At 44.7% G+C, this 19082-nt stretch overlaps 1 protein-coding gene across 1 annotated transcript in view; it reads left to right on the top strand.

Moving 5' to 3' along the window:
• The first annotated feature begins 3286 nt into the window (after positions 1 to 3286).
• HIBADH (3-hydroxyisobutyrate dehydrogenase) overlaps positions 3287 to 19082 on the top strand; it is a 142697-nt gene continuing 126901 nt past the window's right edge. The window contains exons 1-2 of the mRNA XM_051963357.1: positions 3287 to 3421; positions 12633 to 12790. Coding sequence (XP_051819317.1) covers positions 3331 to 3421; positions 12633 to 12790 — 249 coding nt within the window. The 5' untranslated portion in view covers positions 3287 to 3330. The remainder of the gene's footprint in view (positions 3422 to 12632; positions 12791 to 19082) is intronic.

Raw genomic sequence — 19082 nt, 5'->3', positions numbered from 1 at the left:
TGCTATTGTATGTAGATTGCCACCTGCTATCACTCTGCTTCAATCACCACACAGGTTGTCACCCCTGACTTCTCAGGAAGGCCGAGAGCCCTTAGGGGAGCCGGGGAGCCAACCAGACATTGTCAGCAGGTTCCCTCTGGGCTGAAGGGTCTTCTACCTCACTCAGAGTTTCCCCCCTATCTGTGACCCTCTACCCTAGAGGGAGTTTCTTTTCAACGCACCCACAAATCTGATAATAAAAAGTATGAGAAATTCCCAGGTATTCATTTTAGGGCTGATTGGAATTCTGCTCCTGACAGTAATTCCCACATGACCGTAGCCAAGTCATTTACTGTCTGTAGTATTATATTTTAATTCTCTCCCTCCATTCTAAAATGAGAGTACTCAGGATAATGTGCAGCTCTGAAAATACATTACTCCAACTGTTTTCCTGGTGCCTTTGCCCTGATTGTCTCCCTGCTTCCCCAACCCAAGTCCAGAATGGATTGTTGATTATCTCCTACTTGTCTTAACTAGATCTCATTTTTTTTTTTTTTGCATCCAATTGTTTGCATATTGTCCCACTCACTAAATTGGGAGCTCCTTGAATGTAGGGACTTTTGTTTATTTAGCTTTTCTTTGTACCCCTAGTGCAGTGCCAGACACAGTAAATCCTTATTAAATGCCTCTAAAAGGTTTTGCCAGGCAAGAAGGGCCATCTCCTTGTATAAGACATGGGGTTAAAAGGAGGAGATTGTTGTGAGAGGGATCTGGGTGTTATGAAATAGGGATGAAGGGAGAAGAAATTAACCTTGGTCAATGGCCTGTTTTTTCAGTAAAATGTGATGCTTGATTCTCCATAGAAAGGCATGGAGAGAGTTCTGAGAAGCTTAAGGACGAATGGAAAGCTTTGGAAAAGCTGTTGCCAATGAATCAATTAGTAAGGCATAACAAGAATGTTTGTGGCTGCCCTCTTTGCAGTGGCCAGAAACTGGAAACTGAGTGGATGCCCGTCAGTGGAGAATGGCTGAATAAATTGTGGTATATGAATGTTATGGAATATTATTGTTCTGTAAGAAATGACCAGCAGGATGAATACAGAGAGGACTGGCGAGACTTACATGAACTGATGCTAAGTGAAATGAGCAGGACCAGGAGATCATTATATACTTCCACAACAATACTATATGATGATCAATTCTGATGGACGCGGCCATCTTCAGTAATGAGATGAACCAAATCAGTTCCAATAGAGCAGGAATGAACTGAACCCGCTACGCCCAGTGAAAGAACTCTGGAAGATGATTATGAACCACTATATTGAATTCCCCATTCCTCTATTTTTGTTCACCTACATTTTTGATTTCCTTCACAGGCTAATTGTACACTATTTCAGAGTCCGACTCTTTTTGTAAAGTAAAATAAATGTTTGGACATGTCTACTTATATTGTATTTAACTTATACTTTAACATATTTAACATGTATTGGTCAACCTGCCATCTGGGGGAGGGGGTGGGAGGAAGGAGGGGAAAAGTTGGAACAAAAGGTTTTGCAATTGTCGATACTGAAAAATTACCCATGCATATAACTTGTAAATGAAAGGCTATAGTAAGGCATAAAAAGATTTTAAGGGTCAGATACTCCTTGGGCCCATTCTTACGGGCAACCCCTCTGGATGTTATCTGCATCTTCCTCTATGAGGTTACACAACATACATTTATATGGTGCTATTGTGATTTTCTCTAGGTTCACTAAACATGAAGAAGTAAAGGCATTGGATGATGGGAATGATTCCATTCAATTAAGGCTTAGTAGGGCAAGACTGGCAAGGCGATAAAGTGCCAAAAGAAGGCAGGGCAGAGCTGAAGTGGGTCACCAAGGGGGCAAGAGAAGGGAGGGGAGGGTGGCTAGTACAGGATGATAGGCTGAGAAAAGAACTGGAAGGTTGAGGAGGAAGTTATGGTATTGACAAATAACTGGTTTGGGGTTGGGAGAGGGAGAATCGGAATGCCCTTAGTTTGGGGTCAGATGAGGCATTTCGGGGCTCATCAGGGAGGGAAGTTATGGATGAGAGATGGAAGTTCAAAGGGATGACTTTTTATTGGGCGGGGGAGAAGTAGGTCACGGAACAGGAGTGAAGGAGAGGAATTATGGACTCCTGTGTGTGGGTAGGTCTCACTAGGTCTCTAGTGAGGAGAAAGGGGGGACAGGCTCTGGGATCTTGTTCCCGGGCCAGTAACTACCAGGACTTTAATTGGTGGGATTGAGTGAAGCTCATGGGAAGAGTTTCCTGAGTGATGGAGGAAGAGGGAGAGCCTGGAAGTGGAAGGGATTCCCGAGGAGAGTAAGGGAAGCCAGTGGCAGGGGAAGGGGAGTCTATATCATGAGGAGGGGGCCAGAAGGAGGAAGGAGAGGAGAAGATAAGGTTGTTGCAATGGAGCGGGCGTTCCAGGGGGCGCCACAGAAGGGCGGGCGCCCTCCCAGGGGGCGCCACGGAAGGGCGGGTGCCCTCCCAGGTGATGGAGCACGGGCACGGCAGGCTGGTCTCAGGAAGGGCAGTGGGCGTTGAAGACTGCAGCTCTGGTTAATCCCTGCTCCCCGGCCTCCCCTCTCCAGGTTGGTTCCATCTTCACTCCCTTCTCCCCGAGCTTGCCCCCCAGTGGCAGCTGCCTCCAGGCGGCCCTCCCTCCATTCCCCTACGCCGGCGTCTGCCCCGGCCGTGCCCCGTGCCCAAGCACCCTCCCCGTCTCCCGGCCGCTGAAACCCCACTTCCTTGGGTGGGAGCCTTCCTTCGGGCGCCTTCCTCTGCGGACCCCCCCTCGTTAGGCTCCCCGGGGGCGGGGTCTTTCCTCCCTTCCTCCCCTTTCCTGGTTTCCCGCATCTCGCTGTGCTGATTGGGTGACGGGGCTTTCAGTGGGCATCGCTACTGTCTCGGGCCTTGGGGCTGAGGGAGGGGCCGGGCCCACGGGCTCCAGAGCTCGGGTCCAGCTAACTTCCGAGGCAAAGCCGGCGGACTGCCCGGGAGGCTAGGCTCCGCCCCTTGCCCCGCAGGGGGCGTTCCTAGAGCCTGATTGACAGCCACACCCCCTCTCACGCCCGGCCTGCGGCCTCGGTAAACAAACAGCAGAGAGGCTGCGGAGTCAGGGGCACGGGAAGGGCGGGGCGGGGCGTCTGCGGGTGACGAGCGGGGGCGGAGCGACTCTGGCCCCTCCCCCGACCCGCGAGCGCCCCCTCTCATTGGCACGCGGGCGGAGGCGTGCGGGGCGCGGCTCCGCTATTGGACAGCGGGACTGCCGGTCGGCGGCGGTGACCGCGGGAGGCGCTCCTTCGCCCGCTTGCTCGCTCTCAGCATGGCAGCCGCGCTGGTGCTCCGAGGGGCGGCCGGCAGCCTGCTGGGCCGGGGCCGGCGGCAGGGCGCGGGACAGGCCGGCCTCGCGGCGGGTAAGGGCCGAGGGCCTCGCGGCGGCGCCGGGACCGGGCCGGGCGGGCGGCGGGGCTGGGGTTGCGTGGGCCGGCCGGGCCAGGCCTCGCTGACCTCCAGAGGGAGGGAGGGAGGGTCGGCGCCGGGGCTGGGGCTGGGCTCGGGGCGAAGCCGGCCTGTCACGGGCCCTGCCTGCCCCGGGGGCGGCGCTGAGTCGGGATTCGAACTCGGGACTTAGTCCCTGCCGCTGCTGCTCCCGTGAGGCGGGGGGGCCTTGAATGCCGGCACCACCGGACTCCAGGACTCCAACTTCGGAGTCAGCGATCCGGGCTGGTCTGCTGCAAAAGAGGAAACTGAGGCCCAGGGAGAGGAGGAGGCCAACTTCATACAGGAGGGGAAACTGAGGCTCCGGCCCGGCCCCTTCCACATCCGGGGACTTGACAGCGCAGGGAGCTGGGATCAGTAACTGACCAATCAGCTTTCGTTAAGTGCCCAGTGTGTGCCAGGCGCGGCACATTTAACCTAGCAGGGCAATGGAGAATGTAGGCAGTGGGAGGACCGTGGCCTTTGGGTGACCGCAGCTATTGGGTGGATGCTCCTCCTTCTCCTGGTCTTCCTCCTCTTCCTTCATCACTTCCAGTCTTCCTCCTCCTCTTCCTCCCTCACCTCCTGTCTTCTGTCTCCTCAGCGTATTCTTCTTCCTCCTCCTTCATCTTCTAATCTTCCTTTTCAATGCACTCTTCTTTTTCTTCATCTTCCTCTTCTTCCTCTAGTCTTCATCCTCCTCCTCTTCCTTCCCTTCTCCTCCTCTAGTCTTCCTCCTCTTCCTCTTCCTTCTCCTTCACCCCCTAGTTTTCTTTCTTCTCCTTTATCACTCCTAGTTTTCCTCCTCATCCTTCTTTCCTCCTCCTCTTCTTCTAGTCTTCCTCCTCCTTCAACCCCTAATCGTTCTCCTTCTCCTCCTCCTCCTCCTTTTTCCTTCCTCCTCCTCTTCTAGTCTTCCTCCTCCTTCACCCCCTAGTCGTTCTCCTCCTCGTCTTCCTTTTTCCTTCCTCCTCCTTCTCTTCTAGTCTTCCTCTTCCTTCACTCCCTCGGCATTGTCCTCCTCTTCCTTTCTTTTTTTTTTTTCTCTTCCTTTCTTTTTTCTCAGTGCCCTCCAACTAGTGGCCAGGGTGCCATTAAAAACATCATTCCTCTGGACTGGTCAGTGAAAGTGAATCCCAGACTTTTCCTTTCCCAGCATTCTCTCCGTCAGGTCACTTGCTGTGTCTCTTTTAGAGAACAAGGGTCTGCCCGGTAGCCTTCTCTTGGACACAAATGAGAGGGAGTGAGCTGCCCTAAGGGAGGAGGACTTCCCAGACCAGAGTCCCTGGCCAAGGCTCTTAGCTCCTCAGACGAGTCTCATCCCTTCTCTTGCAGAGTCCAGAAGACCCAAGTGCGGATCCTGCCTCACACTCTTGGTGAAAGTCACTTGGTCCCTCCCGACCTCAGTTTCCTCATCTGTATAATGAGGGCCTTGGACTCAGTGGCCCTTCAGGGCCCTTCCAGCTCTGAATCTGTGGCTATGGGGTCTTAATTCCTGGACTCAACACTCTCAGCCCGAATCCTTCCTCCTTTACCCAGTAAAGTCTCATGTGCATGAACTTGGCAGGTTACACATAAGAAAGAAATTCACAGATTGTATCTCCAGCCAGAGAATGAATTCATATTGGGAGAACATAAAGAAATTGTACTTCCTTTCTTCCTTCCTTTTCCCCTTCTATCTTTTCCTTTCTTCCTTCATTCTTCCTTTTCTCCTATCCCTTCTTCCTTTCTTCCTTCCTTTCTCCTTTCCTCCCTCCTTCTTTGCTTCCCTTCCTTTCTCTCCCTTCTTTCTTTCCTCCTTCCCTCCCTCCCTTCTCTTTTCACTAGTTCATAGTACAATGTGTGTGGGAGTTATTTCTATTTTATGAGTAATGAAAGTTCCCATAAATTACTAGGGAAAATTCTAGGGCCTAAGGCTGTAATAGTAATAGGAAAAGATTAATTCGTCAACCAGAGGAGATAAGAAGTCCACAGAATGAACCAGTGATAAGCATTTTGTTTGTTCCGTGTCTATCTTTTTGCACATCTCCTGATATTTTGGGCACTTTGGCGCCACAGTGTTGTTATGATGATGTACAGTTACACTTTACCTTGCCTTGGGGAGGATTTATGGAAACAATTTTTTTGAAATTTTTTTTTACATTGTCATTTCTATGTGCTGTGTTATCTTACTCTCCCACTTTGAGTTTAGTAGAAAAAAATAGATTTAAATTTGAAATAATTGCAAAAAGTAAGATGTATACCCATCACTTATTGAGAATCTTAGAGATCTTAAGGAAAAAAGTGACTTGCTGAAGAGCCATTATTTCAGTTTTACTATCAATCATTTCATTGTGTAGTGTTGTCCGGTGTCCTTTAAAGGATATTTGCCACCATAATCCTAGAATATTATGTGTACATCATCACTAATATAATAAAACTTGATTTTTAAAAATCTGTTCTCTTCACTTAAAGTTTCAAGTTATGGTAAGAACAGAATAGCATGAAGATACTTAAAATAGGCAGTGGTCATTAAAAAAAAAATTACCAACATAAAATATTGTGTCTTGTTAAGCATTATGGAAGGTTTTTTTTTTTTTTTTAAAAAAGGTAAGTTTTGTGTGTTGCCCTAAAATTGAGTCAAATGGTTTTTTGTTAATCATGACAGAGGGAACTCAAAAGATGTAAATTTTCCCCAGAAAATGTTTTGCCAGTGGTCCACTAACAGACATGCGGAAAAACCATTGGCATTAAATGGTGTTAATCAAGATGACCAGCTTACCTAAGGATGGAAACCAGAATCCCTAAGGGGATTTAAAAAAAGGATATACATTGATTTTCTGGAAATTTAAAATAAATATTTCATTCTACTTTAGTCATCTAGATGTTAATCTGTGGCAAAATTTGACACAATCAATCAAACACTTATTAAGTGCTTACTGTGTTGACATTGTTGGGCGCTGGGATACAAAAATAACAAAAACTAAGTCTCTTCAGATGCACATAAATACATATACACAAGATAAAGACCTAAGGATAAGTACTGGCTGGCTAGAGAAGAAGAAGCTGTTGGGGGCTAAGGTTTCATGTTCAGGGAATTCTAGTAAAGAGGATGAGGGGAGCAGAGAGCAGGGGGGCCTGGCCGCATCGTGGGCTGGGGACACAGGAGGAATATGTTGGGGCCAGTGGGTGGAGGCCTGACAATGCCTGGGGACCAGTGGGGGCCTCTGCAATTGGCAGTCGGGGATGAGTTGGTCCATCCTGGGCAGCCATATGGTGGAAGGCCTGGGATTGGGGGGCGCCCAGGGGGAATGGCCGTCCAGGCCAGAGTGAGGGGGCTTCTCTAGGGGGCTGTGGGAGCCACAAAAAGGGTGGGGCATGGCTACATTGGGGTAGAAACCCAGGAGCCTGGACGCAGGCATTCAGGGGATTCTGGGGGTGCTTGCTGGCCTTGTGATCCAGGCTTCTGGCCCAGCACAGGAAACCAACCATGGGAGCTGGGGAGAACGGAGAAGGCCAGGAGCCTCCCAACCACTTGTCACAAAGCCCTGACTCTGGGATCGCACTCGGGGCCTGCCTTGGTTTTCGGGGCAGCCCCACACTGTTCTTCTTGGCAAGTGGGATCCCCTAATCTGGGTGGTCTTCTTGGTATGCTAGGACCCTCCCAATCTGGGCTACCTTCCTCATATACTGGGACCCCCCAAGCTGGGCAGCCTTCCTGCTAGAACTCCCTAAACTGGACAGCCTTCCTGGAAGGTTGGGACCCTCCCCCAAGCTGGGGCCTTCCTGATGTTCTGGGACCCTGCCCAAGTCGGGAGGCCTTCTTGCTGGGACCTCCCATACTGGGTGGCCTTCTTGGTGTGCTAGGATCCCCCTAAGCCAGGCAGCCTTCCGGCTGGGACCTCCCAAGCCAGGTAGCCTTCATGTTGGGACCCTCCCAACCTGGGCAGCCTTCCTGGCAGTCTGGGATCCTTCTCAAGCTGGACAGTCTTCCTGGGTGGGTGGGCGTTACCTTGGCCCTGGGGGTGCCCTCTTCTGCGAGAGCAGAGGCTGCTGACATGGTGTCCTCGGCCCCAGGCACTGACACAGCCAAGCCCGGGACCCTGCCTCTGCTCCCCTCATCTCCGGGGGAGCTTCTTCCTCTTTCCCACTGGCGTGTCCTCCAGTGGGCATTGGTGTGTTCGCCTTTGCCCCTTCACCCCCAGGGCTGGCTGTGGTATCCAATGCCAAGCCGAGTGCCCATGTGGAGGTTGGTCACGCCTGGTCCTGTCACTCGGTGGGGCACTTTGAGAGGGCAGGGACTGTCTTATTCCTCTGTGACTCCCCATCCTGCCTCGCTTTGGCCCAATTGCTTTTGAAGGAATGAATTGGAAATAAGTGTACGGCCCCATGGTGCCCTAAGGAGTATTAAAGACCTAAATTAGAGTCCACCCAGCTCACTTAGGGCAGATTCTAAGCCTTCTCTTTCCTTTGCATCATTTGCTATAATCAATCTAGCACAATGTCGTGCTTCTGATTATTATAATTAAGTCAGGAGCATTAGTGTCAGGGAAGTTTGGATTAATAGACTGGGCTTCTCATTAAGTGAATTATAAAAAGAAAATAACTAAGATTGAAGCAGGATGAAAAGCATAATGTGTCCTCGGCATTGTGGGGTTTTTTCTTCTGAAGATGCCTCTGGTTATTATTGGGCTGAAATATTTAAGCCAAACACCCTTTAAGACAGTGGGTACCTTTAAATTGGCACTGGAAGCCCCCTGGCCCAGAGAGGCGTACCTCCTTGCCTCCTGGAGGAGTTGGGGTCCAAGTGCAAATGTTAAAAAGATGAAAGTGGAATACGCTAAGCAGATCTCTTGGTGGACTGCCTCAGAGCACATACATCTATAGAATCTGTTTTTAGGAAATAATTAATGTTGATGATGGAGTTGATTGGATGAGTGAATGAAAAAGCATTTTCCCTGTGTGTGTGTGTGTGTGTGTGTGTATATACATATATATATATATATATACATATATATACATATATATATGTGTATATATATGTATATATATATATATATATGTATATATATACATATGTAATTTCCCACTTTCATGTAAATGAAACAAAAAACTTTAACGCTTATTCAAAAACAACTGAAACAATTTCTGTAGTGCTTCCTGTGTGCTGAGCACTTTGCCAAACTCTGGAAATGAGAATCCCCAGACAGGTCCTGCCCTCAAGGAGTGTGTAGTCTAGCACAGGAGCAGTGGCCAAGAAAAGGCATTTACCAGGTGGTTTGTGGGACCATAAGAGGGCAGACCGACCCACATATCTCTTCCAGGAGTGATGGTCAAGTTGCTTTGATCCAGTTTTCTGAAGTGGAAAGTAGTTTGGGGGGGAGAGTCTCCGAGATAAGACAGCTTGCTGGATAAGGAGAGACTGGGTGGGCAGGCAGGAGTTAACATGAGTGTCCTGTTACAAATTCTGAATGAATGTGTCTCGGTTTCACTTCAAAGTAAGGGCCTTTTATTTTAGGCTCTGTAAATAGACATCTCTATAATTACCATATGCTGCAGTTAAACTTTCGTTTGTTGGAACCCATCGAACAACATTCTTGGAACTTGCGTTGTTTTATTGGAGGCAAAAGTCGCATTGAAATCAGTTTGAGAAGGGTCAGCAGCAGTCGGGTTCATGAGTGAGAAGACCCCAAATTTCTTGTGACTGATTCACGTACTGAATAGCTAGGACAGTCTGAGGTCTGCATTATAGGAAGAGGCGAACGGAGGCTGGAAGGACACATGTTGGGAATGGAGAAGGAAGGGGGTGGGTGGGTGTAGGGGACAGAGAAGGAAGGGGGATGAAGAAGAAAGGGGACGGATGTAGGGGACGGAGAAGGAAGGGGACGGATGTACGGGACAGAGAAGGAAGGGGAAGGATGTACGGGATGGAGAGGGAAGGGGACGAGTGTAAGGGATGGAGAAGGAAGGGGGATGAGTGTACGGGACAGAGAAGGAAGGGGACAAGTGTACGGGACAGAGAAGGAAGGGGACGGGTGTATGGGATGAAGAAGGAAGGGGACAGGTGTAAGGGATGGAGAAGGAAGGGGGATGGATGTAGGGGATGGAGGAGGAAGGGGACGAGAGTCTGGGAAGAGAAGCAGGGCAGCCATGGCCAAGTCAGGAGTGCAGCCAGAAAAGCGGGGCTCCATCGTAGTCTTCCCAGGGGTGTTACAGGAAAGAGACAAAAGACAAGGACAAGGCCATTGTCTGGAATTTATTTGAAGCCAACACAACTTTGGAGGCAGCGGGCTATGCAGATGCACACTGTCTCCTGGGCAGTGACTGCGTATTGTGGGGCGCTCAGACATCCTGATGCGGGGTGCTGTGTCTGCCCAGCTGAAAAGGCCTCCCGTTCCCGTTATCAGCTTCGCCAAGGGCAAGACCAGGAAGGATCCTCAGGTGTCCCTGTGTCGCCTGGGAAATCCCTTAAGGCCTCACTTGTTCCCTGGGTACCTACACACAGTAAGGGCCTACTAAATGCTTCTCTATCTCCTTTTAGCAGACTGGTGAACGAATATTTGATGGCAGGGAGTTGTCTACCCGAATTCCATCTCCTGAGGCCTTTTGTGGGCAGCAGGAGGGGTAGTGGGCAAAGCTGTGGCTTTGGATCCATTGGCCCGGGCAGCTTGGGGGAAGGAAGTCAGTTTGCTTCTGGGCCTTTACTTACTGCTTGGACCAAGTGATTTTTGAAGTTCTTTCCTGCTGTAGGCCCTGAGCCCATGCCCTCCCAGCCTTATGTCCTTCCTCTGACTCCCAGATTGTTACTCCTTTTTGGTGAACCTGTGCCCCTTTGGCGATCTGCTGCAGCCCTATTCACATCCTTCTCAGATTTTTCTTTTAACACAATGGAATGAGATACTGAATTTTTATTAGAGCTTGTTAAAATTCAACATTTGTTTTCTCCATCCTAGTTCTGTCTCCCTTGGATTTATCCATGGACTGTGGCCTCCAGTTTAAGAATCCCTGCCCTAATCCAGCCTTCCCTCCCATGCCTGTAATGCATGGATAGCTCTGAATACCTCACTCCTCTGCTCTAAAAACTTTTAAATGTCTCCTCTTTGCTAAGTAAGCAGGGTTTTCAGCTTCTTATTCAGCCGTTTCGGGCCCTTCACAACTTTGTTTTTACTGTATTTCTCCAGCTTTATTTCATACTTTCCCAGTTCTGAACCTTTGGTTATACTATCCTCCTACCCTCTGACTCCCACCCCTCTTTTTCCACCAGGTGAGGCTTCTGGGTCCCATTCAACCTTCCACGCCTCCTTCAGCTACAGGGGATTTCTCTCCTCTCAAATTTGTCATAGAACTTTGATTTTTCTCTTTGTACTCAAAAATTATTTATTAATCCTAATTTGTAGTGCAATTACACAGTTTAAGTGTGTGTACCTTATCCCAGGCCTGTGGTACTGGATCTGGAGGGTATTTCATCTTTGTGGTCCCAGTGTTGAGCACAAGGGCCTTTGTGCACAGGGAATACTTGACACATGGTTCTTGCATTGAATCCTGTAGAGTTTTTTCCTTCAGTAATATCCATCCAGAAGACCATACAAGGGAAGGGTTTTATTTTCAAAATTAGTCCTCAAGCCTTTTTAAATTTTCTTTTAAATAATAGCTTTTTATTTTCAAAATATATACAAAGAGTTTTCAACATCCACCCTTGCAAAAGTTGTGGTTCCAAATTTTTCTCCTCTTTTCCCCCATCCCCTCCCCTGGATGGCAAGTAACCCAATATAAGTCAAACATGTGCAATTCTTCTATACTTATTTCCACAAGAAAAATCAGAACAAAAAAGGAAAAAGAGAAAAAACCTAGAAAGCAAGCAAACGAGCCGTCCGGTATCTGTGCCATGAAAATCCCCAAATGGGGTCATAAAGAGTAGGCCATGACTATAACAACTGAACAACATTTCTGTCTTCAAGAATGGACCTTCACCCATGAGGCTGCCAATGCTACCTTTCAGGAACCCCTAGACTTTTTTCCCCCCAAGATGTATCACAAAATCAGTGAATAAAGAGCCAGTCTGGAGGAAAGCACTAGAGTGAAGGCCCATAACAGATCGAAGTTGTGGGACCTGGAACCAAACACTTCCATTCTGAATGTTCAGGCCCAAAGCAGCCATTTCTTTCTCCAGCTCATATTACAGATGAGGAAACTGAGGCAACCAGGGTTAAAAACTAGGAAGTGTCTGAGACCACATGTGAACATGGGCCTTCCTGCCTGCAGGCCTGGCACTCTGTCCACTGTGCCATTTAGCTGCCTGGAGTTAGTAATGTGACTTGGGACAGTGCCCAGCCTTCTCCTGGAAGTTCAGATGATTTGTTAATTTGTAGAGATAGTGGAAAGGAGATTTCTGCCCTTGAGCTCCTGACACTGATTAAATCATGGGTGGGTAGTATGGTGGGAAAAGAGGCTAGGATTCATAGAGCAAAGACTTATATTGCAGACTTTCTCTGTGGCGTCTCTTTAACTAGTAAGCTTTCCTGGTGATTTAAGATATTATTAGTTAATAAAAAATTTTTAATTTGAAAAACTAAAATAGTAAAAGATACCTCTGGGGTAAATAGCACTAAAGTGAGATCTCAAAGTACTACTAATAAGATTCAGATATTACTGGGTTGGAATTTTAGTTTCAGCGAGTGAAAATGAACATATTTAAGTAACGAATTAACTTATTAACATGAATCCAAGTATTAGTTTACTTTCTCCTGAAAAGAAATCAGAATGCTCTCCTGCCCTGTTAGAGATGAGGCTTGTTATTGTTAGTCTGGGAAGAAGTTCATTGTTCAGCCTTTGATTTGAGCAGCAGATTCAGACTTTATAAAAAATGGAGCTTCTTAGAAGCATTATTCAATTTGTTGTTTTTAAACACGAGAGAGGGAAGGAATGGGTGTTGAAACAAAACAGCAGCTCATTTTCTCTGAGATGTTAATGATAATGAATTTAGGATCATTAGAAATGGCAATGCTTATTCCCTTATTGATATTTTTATTTGAACACATTTTATTTTATTTTAACATTTTAACACAATCTATTATGGATGTTTTTGTCAAAGAATTGGAATTTAAAAGTTATTTGAAGTTTTAAAAATTCATTTTGTCATCCTGATTGAAAATGTTGTATTGAAATCAGCGTGTTCTAGGTCAATGGCTTCCAAAACTCCAGTTGGATTCATTGGACTGGGCAACATGGGAAATCCGATGGCCAAAAACCTCATCAAACATGGATACCCTCTCGTAATTTATGATGTATTCCCAGAAGCATGCAAAGATTTCAAAGATTCAGAGCAGGTAAAGTAACTATCTTTGTGTGTGTGTGTGTTGGACAATTGTAGGGTTTCCAAATGTTTATGTTTTACAATGAATGAGTATTGGAATGAGCAGTGGCATCTTGATGAGGCATATGCTTAGTACAATTTTAAATCTGATATAGTAAAAATGTTTTTCCCTTCATGATATAATGAGTCCTTTAGCTTCCTATCTGAGACTTATCAAAGGAGGAGATTTCTCTAACGAAGTAGAAATTGGGAGGGAGGGTCTGTGCAACTCCAGGTGATCTGATCTTCTTCCCCAGATTTGGCCAGATGGCCTTTGTTGTTATTTTAGAGCTCTTTCTCTCAGGCTTTAATGGGGAATCTAGCAGCTAAGTGGCCAGGCCTGGAGTCAAGAGGACCCGAGTTCAAATCATACTTCCTTGCTGTGTACCCTGAGCATGTCCCTTTACCCTGTCTACCTCTGTTTCCTTATCTCTAAAATGAATTAGAGAAGGAAATGGCAGTGTCTCTGTCAAGAAAATCCCGATTAGAGTCATAAAAAGTGAAATGGATGAAAACAACTGAACCATTAGGGATTCAGCATTGGGGGTACAAAAGTAATCTGAAAACAGTCTCTATTCCCAACAGCAACAACACCATGAGCAGTAACTAGTAGAATTTCTCTAGTAGTATGGGGTTTGCTAAGTACTTTTACACATACCACATTTGATCCTCATAACCATCCTGTGAGGTAGTATCCCCATTTCACAGATGAGGAAACTGAGGCAGACAATTTATGTCTCTGACTCAGTAACACAACTGGTACATGCGTGATGTAGAATTTAACTCGGTCTTCCTAACCCTTGATCTTGTGTCATCTCACTGCCTAGTGGAACTTGTACATATATAATAAGTACACATGGTGTATTTGGATGGAGGAGAGAGCTTTAAAATCTAAGAAGATCAGGAAAGGCTGTGTAAAGGAGGCTTGAAGTAGGTTTGTGGTAACAAGGACAAAGAAGGGCATTAATTCACAAGAGTTTATGGAACTAAAATTGATTATATGTGGGAGGAGGGAAGGGGAGGAAAAGGCGGAATTATAGTGCTCACCACAGGAAGCAATCTGGGAAGAGCCCCAGCCTTGCTATGTGCTAGTGAATTAACCCCTTAAATCCTTTAAGTCTCAATTTCTTCATCTGTAAAATGGAGATAATGCTACCTGTAGTATCTTTCCACAGGCTTCTTCAAAAGGATCAGAGGATAATTAAATGGCTTTTAAAAAATGAAGTTGGAGGATAGATTGGGTCTGACCAATATACAAAGAAATACATATTGGAGAAGGAGCTGAGAGGGTAGTATTGAGTGCCTTCAGGAATGGGTGAAAGTGTTCTGGTTCAAGGCACCTAAAGCACAAGGGCGATCATGAAAGTTTGGAAAGAAACACATTTGTTGGTGGAGTCGTCTGCTAGATGGGAACACAACTTTCAGTTCAACAAATGTGAATTACCCGCTCTGTTTAACTCATGTGCTGGGCTCTTGAGCTACTGGAAGCCAGGACTCCCATGATCCTCCAGCATTTAACTTGCCTAGTCACTGTTTTGACTTATTAAATGTTTTAAAGCCAGTCTGGTAGCCATCTTTTTTTCTCTCTGGGAGTTCCTTTTTAATTTTAGAATGAAAGTTATTGGGAAAAGAGAGTTTGGTTTACATAGATTTATGCTGCTAGTTTGGCTGGACTGTATTCTGTAAAGGAAAGTTTACTTGTAGTCCCAAAGTATTGCACATATTGCTGTCTATCTACACCTACACACACACACACACACACACACACACACACACACACACACACACACACACATACACACATATTTATTTTGTTTGAAGTTAGATTTCATTAGGCAGGGAACTGCCTCTATCAATATTATAGGTCACCTCCTATACCCTGTGGCCTCTGGGAGCAGCCCAGGACCTGGGAGCTTGTGGCTTGCTCAGACTTACCCAGTGTATGTCACTATAAGAACTTGAACCCTGGCCTTTGATTCTGATTTACATAGTGCTGCAATCTGCAAAAAGCCAGTATGAAGATGATCTTATTTGAGCCTCACAACCTTGTGAAGCCAGTGCTGTTATTGCCATTTCTATCTGAAAATACTTTGGCTGTGCAGAAAGGGTTTGGGACCTGGCCGCGGTCACACGGTAAGTCTGTGGCAGGATTCAAACTCGTTTCTTCCTGATGTCTAAAGCCCGTGCTCTGTGCACTGTGGCAGGCTGGCTTTGTAGCCGATTGCTTGTTTCGGCTTTCTTCTTCACCAGATTATTTGCCAGTTCCAAGCTGGTGACCAAGCTTTTAGAGCTGGTTTTTACATCGCATCATTTCTTTGGTCTTTCTTCTAACTCCACTAATGGAGGTGCTAAATGGGCCAAAAGTTGGCAGCAGGACGAAGTGACATAAGTCAGCTTCTGAATGAATTAATTGTAAATATTGAAAAATAAATTACTTAGTTCTTTGAATTCTGAATTGAAGAAAAAGACTTGGTAAATCCATGGAGAGAAATCCTATATACATTTATTTTAGACTGGGTAGGAGGTAGGGATAGCAATAATATAAGAATACAGATGCAGTTCCCTATCCTCATTTTGGGCTAGAATACAACCTTCTGCTCTGACACCGATCACTGTTGCTGTAGCTGTTATATAAAGTGGCAGTGCCCACAGTGCAATGGGCTTCTTAAAAATTCCCAGAACCAGTTGGTTGCCAGGCATATGGACAGCGGCCATAGTTTAGTCATTCTTGCACCTCCTGAGAATCTGTAAAAAGAATAGTTTTGCTTCTTACGCTGATGACTGTATCTTGAACAAAGTTCTCTAAGAAAGTTTTTTTTTTTTTCATAAATGGCTCTTCAGGGAGGTCAATAGGAATAGTTACTTGCAACAAATTGTTGTTTAACTTGGATGACTCAGCCAAGAATTTGTTTCAAAGAAACAAATCATTCTCTGGCATTAGTCCTCTATATATCCCCAGTAGCTTTTTTTATTTGTTGTTGTTGGTTGAAATAACAATGATGGAATCTTTAAACTCACGGAAGTATCCTTTAATAAGAATTTGAGCTAAGAAATGTTATGATTCCATAAACATTCAAGAGGGATATATTATAGAGGTTTATAGGAAATGAATATCCTTGAATTTTTCACTATAGGGGATTTGATGGAGACATTGAAATAGAGAGATTGGATTGTATTGAAACTAATGGCTAAAATAAGTTCTGAAATTATAAGTAAACTTTCTTGTATTCCACAGAGAAATGAGGTTCCATTTAGGAAAAAAAAAATTCCATCAAGTGAATCCTAGTTGTCTATTGATTGCCATTTTTTAAAAACTGGAAATATATCTTTATGGAAAAAGAAAGTCTTATTAAATTAAGTTGAAAAATTCTTAGGGAGAATTAGATGGTATTTAGTTAATTTATCAATCAATAAGTATTTATTAAACTCCTGCTGTATGCCAGAAACAGACAAACATGAAGTAATCTCTATCCTCAAGAAGATTACATTCTGTTGAGTTCTCTGTTGTCTATTCTTTCCCTTTTCTAAATGATTCTGTACCTTATCTGTTTTAGTAATAATATTAGTCTTTTTCAGGGGAAAAGAATATGAGCTATGTGATTCCCCATCACGAATTAACAAATATGGATTTGCATTTATGTTGTTTTTAATAATTTAGACTTTACAAATAATCAGCTACCCTGCTCAGGTTTTCACTGGGCCTGAGTCTGACTCTGTTTTTGGTATCTTTAAAGGAATAGACATAATAATATTGGGATCCTTGTCAAAGCCTATAAGCTGTGAGTGGGAAGCGGATATTAATACTTATGTTCCTAAGCAGAAGGGAAGCAATACTGCCCACTAAGTAGACTCCTAGAGTTGGGAGGGACTTGAGACCAACTAATCCATTCTGCACTCAAATAAATTCCTGCTCTAAACCAAAGGACTTAAGCTTTGCCTGAGGATCCCTACTCATGGCAAATTCACTGTTTCTTGAAGCTGTCCTTTCCATTTTGGATAGCCCAGGGCTATCTCCAATTGTTCTGATCCATATCTGGTCACTGGACTCCGGATGGCTCTCGAGGGGAAAGTGAGGCAGGTGACCTTGCCCAGACCACCCCTCACCCAAATACAACTTACTTGCATGTCATGGTATCATCTCCCAATGTCATGGTCCTCTTTGAGAAGGAAAAACAATCAACAGATAACAACAGTCTTCAGTAGTAGGAAGTCTTCCCTCACTTCAAGCTTCTATCTGCCCCTGCCACTTCTCGTTTCTAGTTCTGTTCCCCAGGAGCAAGAAGAGCAAGGATACTCCCTTCAAGTATTTGAAAAGGCCTCTCATGTTTGCTTTCAGTCCTGTCTTCTGTTAGCATGTGACAGAATCTCTCCGTCTTTTGACAGAGGTTGCCCTCCTTTGGAAGAGCTTTCTTTACTGAATTTTCATTGTCTTTCCTACAGAATCAAACATCCTCGGCAGGTGTAGTCTGACTAGGAGGAAACAGTGGCAAGTGGTCTGGATGCAGTCTCTAATTGTATCTTAATTTGGTCAAGAGCACAGGCCCTTTCTTCGTTCTCCCCTTTGGCTGATAATGCCATGAAGTGGACATTGCATCTACTAGTTTGTAGATAAATCAAGTGAGGTTTTGAGATAGCACTTGATCTTTTGCTTAACCTCTGATGATAGATTATATTTATTCCTTTTTATATAAATATGGATGGAGGCAGAGGTCTGAATAGATTCTAATAAAAGTAAATTAATGTAATTTTTACTAGCTTATCGCCTAAATATTTTCAAACTAGACAAGGTCTTTTAAGGGCTCAGGGTTACTTTACAAGATTGACTTCATATTTTGTAATGTTTACCAAATGCTAAATATTTAGTATTGCCAGAGAAAAACTATTAGAGCAAAATGATCTTCTTTTAATTGGTTTGGAATGTTTGCATCTGTGTTCTTGGATTAGTGATCTCCAAGGCTTTTCATGATTCTCCAAAAATAGAGGCAGTGAAATCTGTATTCATTAATAATAACAATATTATCATCTCATTTATTTGGTGCTTTAAGTGGAAAAACACCATCAGTAGAAAATCAAGGTCAGTATAGCCCTGTAGCTCTAACAACAAATGTTTAACTCTGATAACTTTTGATAACTGTGTCCTTAGGGTTCACGGTTACATAATCATAATGCTACTTCATCTTTGAATTGTGGATGATTCCTAGTTCTCAGCAATCCCGTGTTGGTGGAAGGGATCTTGGAGGCCAGAGAGTATGACCTGTTCATTATTATATATAAATAAGTTGGGCTCTCACCGGTAGCTTGACTTGTCTGGCATGACATATACAGCTTGTGGCTAAGAGGGTATGGAAATCTCAGGCATCCTACATGACTGAATTAGGAAACACCATTATCCTCCCAGTTATCTTAGTTTGTAATCTTTCATCTTCCATGTACTTAGTCCTGCTCCCTATGTGGTTAGCACGCCTTATTATTTCTCCCTTCACAACTTCTTTTGTCTATGTCTCCATTTCCCTGTTCACACAGTTGCCAAAGTGATTTTCCTAAAGTGGAGGTCTGATTGTGCTTTCCCCTTTCAAAGAGGCTTCAAGTCCAAGTTGGTACTAGAACTTGGAGATAACGTGCTCTGGGGAAGTTGAGGCCTTCCACTGGAGAGCATCGATTCTCTGGCCCTCATGTGCCTTTTTCCTTCAGGAGAAGCTCAAGCACAATCTAATATTTAGTTTGGAGAACTGAAGAGATGTCTGATCAGGTGAGACTCACTAAATAAGAAGAGTTGTCTTAATTATTTATGGTATTGTTGAAATTCCTTCATGTTTTGCATTTTCTATTGAGTGAAATAAACATTCTGTATTTGAGATATAGTTTTTATAAGTCTTACATGGGGCTTGAAGGTTTTATTTTGTGGAGTCAAAAATATATTCCAAGGTGACACTCCAGGTGGGCCCTGCTCATATTTATATAATTTTTATCTATCAAACTGTTCTCCCCACCCCTCAATCTTGAGTAAAAAAGGAGGCTAGGATCTATTAGGGTAAGATAGGGCTTCTTTTTTCTTCTTCTTAACAATAGCTTATTTTATTTTTAAAATACATGCAAAGATACTTTTCAACATTTAGCCTTGCAAAACCTTGTATTCCAGATTTTTCTTCCTCCCTTTTTACCTCTTCCCTTCACTAGACAGCAAGTGATCCAAAATAGGTTGAACATGTGCAATTCTTCTATATGTATTTCCATAATTGTCATGCTATACAACAAAAATTAAATCA

The sequence above is a fragment of the Antechinus flavipes genome, chromosome 5 (assembly GCF_016432865.1).
Source record: "Antechinus flavipes isolate AdamAnt ecotype Samford, QLD, Australia chromosome 5, AdamAnt_v2, whole genome shotgun sequence".
In the NCBI taxonomy this organism is placed as follows: domain Eukaryota; kingdom Metazoa; phylum Chordata; class Mammalia; order Dasyuromorphia; family Dasyuridae; genus Antechinus; species Antechinus flavipes.
The sequence above is the reverse complement of the archived record's forward strand: the minus strand, read 5'-3'. Positions and strand labels throughout refer to the sequence as shown.